Genomic DNA, 11,074 nt, shown 5'->3' with positions numbered 1-11,074 from the left:
TGCTAACAGGCTGCTAACAGGCTCTCGTTGCTAACAGGCTCTCGTTGCTAACAGGCTGCTAACAGGCTCTCGTTGCTAACAGGCTGCTAACAGGCTCTGCTAACAGGCCTCGTGCTAACAGGCTGCTAACAGGCTCGCTTGCTAACAGGCCTCGCTAACAGGCTGCTAACAGGCTCTCGTTGCTAACAGGCTGCTAACAGGCTCTGCTAACAGGGCCTCGCTGCTAACAGGCTGCTAACAGGCTCGCTGCTAACAGGCTCTCGCTAACAGGCTCTCAGGCTGCTAACAGGCTGCTAACAGGCTGCTAACAGGCTCGCTAACAGGCTCTCGCTAACAGGCTGCTAACAGGCTCGTTGCTAACAGGCTGCTAACAGGCTCTCGTGCTAACAGGCCTCGTTGCTAACAGGCTCTCGTTGCTAACAGGCTGCTAACAGGCTCGTTGCTAACAGGCTCGCTAACAGGCTGCTAACAGGCTCTCGTTGCTAACAGGCTGCTAACAGGCTCTCGCTGCTAACAGGCTCGTTCGCTAACAGGCTCTAACAGGCTCTGCTAACAGGCTGCTAACAGGCTCTCGTTGCTAACAGGCTCTCGTTGCTAACAGGCTCTAACAGGCTGCTAACAGGCTCGCTGCTAACAGGCTCGTTGCTAACAGGCTCTCGCTAACAGGCTGCTAACAGGCCTGCTAACAGGCTGCTAACAGGGCTCTCGCTGCTAACGGGCCTCGCTGCTAACAGGCTCTCGCTGCTAACAGGCTCTGGTGCTAACAGGCTGCTAACAGGCTCTCGTTGCTAACAGGCTCTCGCTAACAGGCTGCTAACAGGCTCTTGTTGCTAACAGGCTCTCGCTAACAGGCTCGCTGCTAACAGGCCTCGTTGCTAACAGGCTCTCGTGCTAACGGGCTCGCTGCTAACAGGCTGCTAACAGGCTCTCGTTGCTAACAGGCTGCTAACAGGCTCGTGCTAACAGGCTCCGTTGCTAACAGGCTCGCTGCTAACAGGCTCTCGCTAACAGGCTGCTAACGGGCTCTCGTTGCTAACAGGCTGCTAACAGGCTCTTGCTAACAGGCCTGCTAACAGGCTGCTAACAGGCTCGTTGCTAACAGGCTCTCGTTGCTAACAGGCTCTGCTAACAGGCTGCTAACAGGCTCTCGTTGCTAACAGGCTCGCTAACAGGCCTGCTAACAGGCTGCTAACAGGCTCCTGCTAACAGGCTCGTTGCTAACGGGCTCTCGTTGCTAACGGGCTCTCGTTGCTAACAGGCTCGCTGCTAACAGGCCTCGTTGCTAACAGGCTGCTAACAGGCTCTCGCTAACAGGCTCTCGCTAACAGGCTGCTAACAGGCTCTCGCTAACAGGCTCGTTGCTAACAGGCTGCTAACAGGCTCTCGTTGCTAACAGGCTCTTGCTAACAGGCTCTTGCTAACAGGCTGCTAACAGGCTCTCGTGCTAACAGGCTGCTAACAGGCTCTCGTTGCTAACAGGCTCTCGTGCTAACAGGCTGCTAACAGGCTCGCTGCTAACGGGCTCTCGTTGCTAACAGGCTGCTAACAGGCTCTCATTGCTAACGGGCTCTCGCTGCTAACAGGCTCTCGTTGCTAACAGGCTGCTAACAGGCTCTCGTGCTAACAGGCTCTCGTTGCTAACAGGCTCTTGCTAACAGGCTCTCGCTAACAGGCTGCTAACAGGCTCTCGTTGCTAACAGGCTGCTAACAGGCTCTCGATGCTAACAGGCTGCTAACAGGCTCTCGTTGCTAACAGGCTGCTAACAGGCTCTGGCTGCTAACAGGCTCTCGCTAACAGGCTCTCGTTGCTAACAGGCTGCTAACAGGCTCTCGTTGCTAACAGGCTCTCGCTGCTAACGGGCTCTCGTTGCTAACAGGCTGCTAACAGGCTCTCGTTGCTAACAGGCTCTCGTTGCTAACGGGCTCTCGCTAACAGGCTCGTTGCTAACAGGCTGCTAACAGGCCTCGGCTAACAGGCTGCTAACAGGCTCTCGTTGCTAACAGGCTCTCGCTAACGGCTCTCGTTGCTAACAGGCTGCTAACAGGCTCTTGCTAACAGGCTCGCTAACAGGCTGCTAACAGGCTCTCGTTGCTAACAGGCTGCTAACAGGCTCTCGTTGCTAACAGGCTCGCTAACAGGCTGCTAACAGGCTGCTAACAGGCTCTCGTTGCTAACAGGCTGCTAACAGGGCTCTTGCTAACAGGCTCTCGTTGCTAACGGGCTCTCGTTGCTAACAGGCTCTCGTTGCTAACAGGCTGCTAACAGGCTCTCGTTGCTAACAGGCTGCTAACAGGCTCTCGTTGCTAACAGGCCTCGCTTAACAGGCTGCTGCTAACAGGCTCGTTGCTAACAGGCTCTCGCTGCTAACAGGCCTGCTAACAGGCTAACGGGCTGCTAACGGGCTCTCGGTGCTAACAGGCTGCTAACGGGCTCTCGTTGCTAACAGGCTGCTAACGGGCTCTCGTCGCTAACAGGCTGCTAACCGGGCTCTCGTCGCTAACAGGCTGCTAACAGGCTCTTGCTAACGGGCTGCTAACGGGCTCTCGGTGCTAACAGGCTCGCTAACGGGCTGCTAACAGGCTCGTTGCTAACAGGCTGCTAACAGGCTCTCGTTGCTAACAGGCTGCTAACAGGCTGCTAACAGGCTCGCTAACAGGCTCGCTAACAGGCTGCTAACAGGCTCGTTGCTAACAGGCTGCTAACAGGCCTGTTGCTAACAGGCTGCTAACAGGCTCTCGTTGCTAACAGGCTGCTAACAGGCTCTCGTTGCTAACAGGCTCTCGTTGCTAACAGGCTGCTAACAGGCTCCTCGCTAACAGGCTGCTAACAGGCTCGTTGCTAACAGGCTGCTAACGGGCTCTCATTGCTAACAGGCTGCTAACGGGCTCTGCTAACAGGCTCCTCATTGCTAACAGGCTCGCTGCTAACAGGCTCTCGTTGCTAACAGGCTGCTAACGGGCTCTCGCTGCTAACAGGCTCTCATTGCTAACAGGCTGCTAACAGGCTGCTAACAGGCTCGTTGCTAACAGGCTGCTAACAGGCTCGTTGCTAAGAGGCTCTCGTTGCTAACAGGCTGCTAACAGGCTGCTAACGGCCTCGCTGCTAACAGGCTCTCGTTGCTAACAGGCTGCTAACAGGCTCGTTGCTAACAGGCTCTCGCTAACAGGCCTCGGCCTCGCTAACAGGCTGCTAACAGGCGCTAACAGGCTGCTAACAGGCTGCTAACAGGCTCTGCTAACGGGCTGCTAACAGGCTGCTAACAGGCTCTCGCTAACAGGCTGCTAACAGGCTCGTTGCTAACAGGCTCTAACGGCTGCTAACAGGCGTTGCTAACGTTGCTAACGGGCTCTGCTAAGAGGCACGCGTGCTCAGGCACTGTACCACGGCCCGCCTTAGAGGGGGCGCTGTTCTACCAGAACACCACTACTGGCACAATGTTTGCGTGTTTCAAACACACACACACACATGCACACACACACACATGCACACACACACACGCTGGGACACAAATTGTACGTGTAAAATATAGGAATTAACATGAAAGGACAGAATCACATTTAAATACCTGACGTAGGATTCTATGTTCACTAAAAGCATGATGTCAACACAAAGAGACCTGACCCCCCACAGTCCACCAGAGACCTGATCCCCCCCCAACAGTCCACCAGAGACCTGACCCCCCACAGTCCACCAGAGACCTGATCCCCCCCCCACAGTCCACCAGAGACCTGACCCCCCACAGTCCACCAGAGACCTGATCCCCCCCCAACAGTCCACCAGAGACCTGACCCCCCACAGTCCACCAGAGACCTGATCCCCCCCCAACAGTCCACCAGAGACCTGACCCCCCACAGTCCACCAGAGACCTGATCCCCCCCCCACAGTCCACCAGAGACCTGATCCCCACAGTCCACCAGAGACCTGATCCCCCCACAGTCCACCAGAGACCTGACCCCACAGTCCACCAGAGACCTGATCCCCACAGTCCACCAGAGACCTGACCCCCACAGTCCACCAGAGACCTGACCCCACAGTCCACCAGAGACCTGATCCCCACAGTCCACCAGAGACCTGATCCCCCACAGTCCACCAGAGACCTGACCCCCACAGTCCACCAGAGACCTGACCCCACAGTCCACCAGAGACCTGATCCCCACAGTCCACCAGAGACCTGACCCCCACAGTCCACCAGAGACCTGATCCCCCACAGTCCACCAGAGACCTGATCCCCCACAGTCCACCAGAGACCTGATCCCCCCCCCACAGTCCACCAGAGACCTGACCCCCACAGTCCACCAGAGACCTGATCCCCACAGTCCACCAGAGACCTGATCCCCCCCCACAGTCCACCAGACACCTGACCCCCCACAGTCCACCAGAGACCTGACCCCCCACAGTCCACCAGAGACCTGATCCCCACAGTCCACCAGAGACCTGATCCCCCCCCACAGTCCACCAGAGACCTGACCCCCCACAGTCCACCAGAGACCTGATCCCTCTCAGACGTGTTCACTCTGACACTTTAAACTTTGAGGCTCTGAAACTGTTGTTGTTTGTTGTTGTTGTTGTTGTTGTTTTTGAAGTGCTCTACTCGTCTCTGAAGTGAATCTAACTGAGCCCCTCTGGTCCTGAACAGCTATGAAAGGTGTCCTCGGAGGGGGGCGGGGCCTCCGGTGGTGCCGGCGTGGCGGCGGTAAGAACCTCCACCGTGGAACCTCTTCTGTTTTTTGTTTTATGTCACAAACTTATTTCCACGTCTCGTCCTTCAGTCCGGGAGCCGCTCCTGAAGCGACACCCAAGATGGCCGCCGCGGCGCCCGGCGGCGTCCCGGAGCTCCTGGCCGAGGAGCGCGGCGGCGGCTCTCGGTCGGCCGTCGTCTCCGAGGAGAGCCGCCGCCCGCCCTTGAAGAGCCACCGCCCGCCAGAGGGGCGTCGCCTTCGTGCTGGACTGGGTAACGGCCCCTCCACAGCAGAGGCCCTCCGTCTGGTTTCTCTCTGACCGTGTCCTCCCCATCCAGGTCTGCCCCCGGGGCCACGCCGTCTGCTCGCGGCCCGCCGTCGGGGTCGGGATGCCGGCCGGCGACTTCCTGCTGGGGACCGACGTCCTGCTGGGCGGGAGCAGCTACGGCCGAGTGGCGCCGCCGCTCCGCTTCAGGAACACGGGGGTCCTCGGTCCGGACTCCTGCTGCCTGGACGCCATCCGGGAGTTCTGGATGGAGAGGCGGTCTCGGGGGGTCCGGTGGCTGCGGGGCAAAGATGTGGTGGGCGGTGAGTTGGACTCATCATGTCATCAGCGTTGGGACCTTGGTTCTGGTTCTGTTCCAGCAGGCGGACGGAGCGACCCGGCAGGTAAACCTGAGGTTCTTCACCTCCATCGTGTTCCCTGTACCTTTTTCTTTCCTCCATTTATTGAGACGCTTTACTTCCTCTGGTCATGAGTCCACGGTCTGACGAGGGTCTCGGACGTCCCTCTTCCAGCTCCTCCTGAACCGCTCCCAGACCAGATAGAACCTCTCCCGGTACCAGTAAGAACACCTCCTACAGGAGGCTCATCTGGTCCCTGAGAGGCTCTGAGGCCAGACTCCCTCACAGGAAGCTCAGGACTCGATGGTCCTGGTGCCTCCAGTCCTTTGAGACCACGTTGGGCCTGGTGGAGTAGAAGTAGAGTGAGTAGGGATGAGAATTGATAAGATTTTAACGATTCCGATGCCTTATCGATTCCTGCTTATCGATTCTCTTATCGATTCTTATTGGGCAAGGGGTGGAAAAAAGAGCACAAACGGGTTTACATTAATTTTATTTTCTATAATGCTGCACACACCATATACAGGATGTATACATACACATTTACATTTTTTTAAATAACCAAAAACATTTATACATATTACTCTTGAACTTAAAATAAAACTTACATAACTTAAATAAAATGTATTCTGTTTAATTTAAACATGTTCCTAGAAATTACTGTGCTCCTTCCTTTTTTTAAAGGGTATATGAACTGAGCTGCCAAAAATGAAACTAGCAGTGGCAAATACCAAGTGTGCAACCATCAATTGTATGGATCAGCAACAATTTGTGTGCAGAAAAATAAGCATGTCTGCTTTCTCCGGGAGGATCCGCGATCTCTCAGGACTTATTGTGTCTCCAGCCGTGGAGAACACTCTCTCAGATGGGGTGGAGGATGCCTGAACACAAAGATATGAGGAGGTGGACAAGACGTGCTGTAGCCTGAGACCCAGACAGACGACCAGCCTCTGAACCGGTCTGACTCTGAACTTCATCAGCTAAATGGAATGGCAATGCAGATTATTTATATAGTGAAAGCTGGTTTACACAATGAACGCCTCCACATGTGGCCCCGCCCCCTGAACAATACCAGAGACGCGTTCCGATTTATTATTTTGTTCACCTGGCCCGCTGCCGTTGAGATTGCAGTGAGTCGCGGAGAAAATGTGAAGTGGTGCTCTTCTTCACAATAGAACATCTTTGATGGGACGTGTCGCGTCTCGGCCAATCAGCGTTCAGGAAGTTAGGTTAGCTTGAATGTTAGTCCGCTACATCTGGTGCAGTCACGCTGCACGGTGTAGCGATACGAACAAAGTACCCGTACGTTAAAAACGATGTGATTTAGCATATTTTTAGTATCGATACTTCATTAAAAGAGCGATCAGAGCTCACGCGCTGCTCCGCTCCGTGAAACGCTGTTTGCGCGCGCAGCGCTCAGCCGTAATGCGCGCACACAGGTGAGCACTCAGGTGAGCGCTCAGGTGAGCGCTCTCTCACCTCACACGAGCACTTTTTGTCGTGTGAAATGGAGCCACACTTTACAGGGTGTCTACAGGAATAAACCAGTGAAATTTAAGACTTTTTAAGACTTTTTAAGACCACGTCTAAATAAAATTTAAGACCTAATTTACGATGGAAATATACATTAATCTAAATTAATTAATTCAGAGTAAACACACTGATGTCTGTTCAAAATTAACAGTATGGTGTAATGCAAAAGGATAACACAAATGTCATTGCTGTTGTAAATTATATTTATTAATACATTTTCAGAACATTTAAGTCCCATGAACAAATGTCTCTAAAATTAAGTAAATATATTTAAAAAATACATGCAACATAGTTCCTTTTGAACAAAAAAATCCATAAAATAACAAATAACATTTCCAGCTGCTTTTAAAATGCAAATTCATTTACATAATAGAATGTATGTGTGTGTGTGTGTGTGTGTGTGTGTGAGTGTGAGTTCTCATGTCTCTATGTGATGGATGTTTGTGCACAGGTTCATGTCTACTCCTGAGCTTTTGTGAATATACTAGGAAAACAATCCTTTTCAAACTGTATTAATATAAAAACTTCCAGTTGACATTTGGTCCATTCTCCTGGAAAAAAGAAAGAAAAAAGGCAGACATTAGCCAAACAACAGTCACCACATCTCTTATGACACCACCACTTCAGATTAATGTCAGACTGGATCAATATGAATGAAAACTATTTTTACAAATTAAGCAACGTGAGCCATCTCTTGAGCCTAGTGAACACTATGTAGACATATTGACAGGTAAACACCACTCTACTTACTACCATTCTAAAACTATTTTTAATTAGTCTAATTAATGTGTAGTGCGCCTATGCATGTTATTAACTTGACACATGAGTAAAGCTTAACTATATGAAACACATACTCATATACAAGAGGATAGTTAATACATATATTTATGTTAGACTTACTGTGAGGTGCTGAAGTAGGTCCTGGTGTCATGGCCCATGAGCTCCACAGGATCCTGACGGGACCGGGTCATTTCACCAAGAGCACATGAAGTCCAGCTGTCTGCTCGCGGTGGTCTGGTCCAGAGTCTCGTGGAACAGAATGAAGAACGCACTGCAGCGTTGGACTTCGGTGATGAGCTCTTTGTTGTACGGCGCTGGATTTCCTCCGGTGACCTCCAGCGTTGTAGCGTTGACGTCGTTGCGGGCGGCAGAGCAGGAGCTAGCGGCGGAGCAGGAGCTCGCGGCGGAGCAGGAGCTCGCGGCGGAGCAGCAGCTAGCGGCGAAGCAGGAGCTAGCGGCGGAGCAGGAGCTAGCGGCGGAGCAGGAGCTCGCGGCGGAGCAGCAGCTAGCGGCGGAGCAGGAGCTAGCGGCGGAGCAGCAGCTAGCCCCGCGGGCTGCTGGCGGCCTTCGCTAGTCTCTGTGCTTCTTGCTCTGCACGTGAGATTCCACCGCTGGAAAGTCTCGCGACATATAACGCAGCTTCAGAAGCATTTCACCCACCGTGACCAGAAACACTCGTTCTTTTCAAGCCGTTGTTGAACTTGCATCCTGCCATGTTTTCTAAAGTAGCCGATGCTTCACGTTGTAGGGGATGGGACCGAATACGCGGTGCTCACCCGTGTGCGCGCATCACGGCAGCTTTGATGCCGGCGCGCACATCGCTCTGTCGCGAGCCGAGAATTGTTTGCGGGGGGGGGGATTTCACCCTGTTATAGGGGAAACACTGGAGTTGATAAGCGTGTCTTCTTGTCTGATCAATACGCAACTGTGAGGTGCGCGAATGGACCGAGCGGACAGCTGCTGATCACTCAACAGCCCGACCTGTATGAATAGACGGTGCGCGCGCAGCGCGCCAACATATTTTTTGGGAGCACCGAAGACCCATTTTGACCCAGGAAAACCCCTGGACATGACACCCAAAAAATTTAAGACCAATCCAATCTGAATTTAAGATAATTTAAGACTTTTTAAGGCCTTATTTTTAGGAAAAGCAATTTAAGACTTTTTAAGACTTTTTAAGGACCCGCGGACACCCTGCTTTAGAACGCCTCTGCCTAGTTGCCATGTTTGCTGCAGTCTGAAGAAGAAACTAAAAAAGTTCGCGCATGCGCAACGCCACAGAGGACCGTTAGCAGAACCGTTAAAGAATTTGGCTAACGATCCCAAACAATCGGTTCACTGGGAACCGGTTCTAAAACAGAACCGGTTCTCGATGCCCATCCCTAAGAGTGAGTATACGTCGTTACATTCTGCTGATGAACATCCTTTTGTCTCAGTTCTACATTCAGATGTACAAAAAGTGATCGTTAAAGAGGAACAGGACTTCAGTCTGGACCAGGAGGACCAAGACCCTCCTCACATTAAAGAGGAACAGGAGGACCTCTGGACCAATCAGGAGGGAGCGCAGCTTGAAGGCCTGGAGGAGGCTGGTACCAGGTTCTCATTCTCTCCTGTGAAGAGTGATGAAGAGGAAGCTCAGTCCTCTCATCTTCATCAAAGACTAACTGAACACATGGAACCAGAACCAGACTGGAACTTAAGTCCAGACAGACATTTCCAGCGATCAATGAGTGACAACGTTTCACAAGGTAACGAACGAGTAACTGATGATGATGATGACGACGACTGGAGGGAAACCATAGAACCTCCGTCAGGTTCAAACTCTCTGAACAATGAGGACTTGTCAGTCTGTGAGTCCAGATGTAGAGTTGGAGAGAAACCGTTCGACTGCTCCGAGTGTGGGAAAAGATTTGGGACCAAGGCGTATTTGAAGGTTCACGTGAGGACTGATACGGGGGAGAAACCCTTCAGCTGCTCGGTGTGCGGGAAAGGGTTCACGCGGAAGGTTCTGTTGCAGTTGCACATTAAATCTCACACGGGAGAGAAACCATTCAGCTGCTCCGTCTGTGGGAAAGGTTTCACACAAGCAGGAAGTCTGACGCGACACATGCCGCTGCACACGGGGGAGAAGAGGTTCAGCTGCAGTGTTTGTACGAGAAGATTCACGTGGTACACGAGCCTCAAGACGCACCGATGTGTCGGCTATCGGTCCGAGGAGAACCGAGAGGAAGAACCTCCGGCCGGCAGCTCGACGGGAAGCGAGGATGGAGAGGACTGTGGAGGATCAGAACCGGACCAGTCGGGTCCAGAACCAGACGCTGTTGCCAAGACTGGAGACTCTTCCGATACTGATGACAGTGATGACGAGTGGAAGAAGACCAGAGAATCTCAGTCAGGTCCAAACTCTCCGGATGAGTCTGTCAGCGATTCCAGATGTGGTACTTGTGAGAAACCATTTAGCTGCTCTCACTGTGGGAAAAGATTTGGCTTCAAGGCACACCTGAAGAGACACATGAGGTCTCACAACGGAGAGAAACCCTTCAGCTGCTTATTCTGCAGGAAGTCGTTTGCACAAAGTGATAGTCTCCAGAAACACATGAGGATCCACACCGGAGAGAAACCCTACAGCTGCTCACTGTGCGGGAAAGCGTTCAGTGAAATTGGAAATCTGAAAGTACACATGAGATCGCACACGGGCGAGAAACCATTCAGCTGCTCACTGTGTAAGAAGTCTTTCACAAAGAGTGACAGTCTACAGAAGCACATGCGGATCCACACTGGGGAAAAACCGTTCTGTTGCTCCGTGTGCGGGAAGTCCTTCAGTGAGAGTGGAAATCTGAAGAGACACCTGCGACTGCACACCGAGAAACCGTCCAGCGCCGCTGAAGGAAGATGAAGATTCACTTCCAGTCTGTTCGTCGTCGGCTGAGATCCAGATCAAGAATCAGTCCTCATGACAAGTCTACAGACTCTTCGGAAAACCAGAGAAACATCGACTTCCTGTTAGTGACTCAACAGGAAGTAACTCTCAAAGGACCAGAATGAGGTTCAAACCACAACGATCTGAACATTTAAAAAAAACGTATACAATATTTTTCTTTTAACAGATATTTCATTTTAATGCATTCCCGAATGAAGCCATTTAAAAATGGAATTTTAATTAAATTAACTTGTTTTTGTATAAATCTGTTTCATGAGTGAAGCAAACATTGTGAATGTTGTATTTTCATTAATGTGGATTCAATTACATTTTATTGGAGAGAGAGAGAGAGATAACATTTTACTTTCCAGTGGAAAATGTCAAGAAGCAAATGTGTTTACAAAAATACAATAAAATATCAGGACAATTTACATTTAAGAATCTAAATAACGGTTCTAGGATATAACTGATTTGAGCATTGAGGTTTCACTTGGATTCTAAAGTGTGGTATAAATTAAATTAATTATTTGAACACAG

At 51.5% G+C, this 11,074-nt stretch overlaps 1 protein-coding gene across 2 annotated transcripts; it reads left to right on the top strand.

Moving 5' to 3' along the window:
* The first annotated feature begins 4,863 nt into the window (after positions 1-4,863).
* On the top strand, positions 4,864-11,073 carry LOC130213335 (gastrula zinc finger protein XlCGF57.1-like). 2 transcript variants are annotated; one of them, XM_056444907.1, is made up of 3 exons: positions 4,864-4,952; positions 5,019-5,349; positions 9,054-11,073. In XM_056444907.1, the coding sequence occupies exons 2-3, from the start codon at positions 5,070-5,072 to the stop codon at positions 10,511-10,513; spliced, it is 1,740 nt and encodes a 579-aa protein (XP_056300882.1). In that variant the 5' UTR covers positions 4,864-4,952; positions 5,019-5,069; the 3' UTR covers positions 10,514-11,073. The 2 variants fall into 2 exon arrangements, with proteins under 2 accessions (XP_056300882.1, XP_056300968.1); XM_056444993.1 differs by lacking the exon at positions 4,864-4,952 and having other exon boundaries at positions 5,057-5,268.
* The last annotated feature ends 1 nt before the right edge of the window (position 11,074 follows it).

This window comes from Pseudoliparis swirei, chromosome 1, assembly GCF_029220125.1.
Source record: "Pseudoliparis swirei isolate HS2019 ecotype Mariana Trench chromosome 1, NWPU_hadal_v1, whole genome shotgun sequence".
NCBI lineage: Eukaryota > Metazoa > Chordata > Actinopteri > Perciformes > Liparidae > Pseudoliparis > Pseudoliparis swirei.
This window is presented reverse-complemented; position numbering and strand designations above follow the sequence as displayed.

Coding starts and splice junctions, on each gene's coding strand:
- LOC130213335 (XM_056444907.1), top strand. CDS start 5,070: ATGCCGGCCGGCGACTTCCTGCTGGGGACCGACGTCCTGCTGGGCGGG. Junction 5,350..9,053: donor CGGACGGAGCGACCCGGCAG/GTAAACCTGAGG, acceptor CTTTTGTCTCAG/TTCTACATTCAGATGTACAA.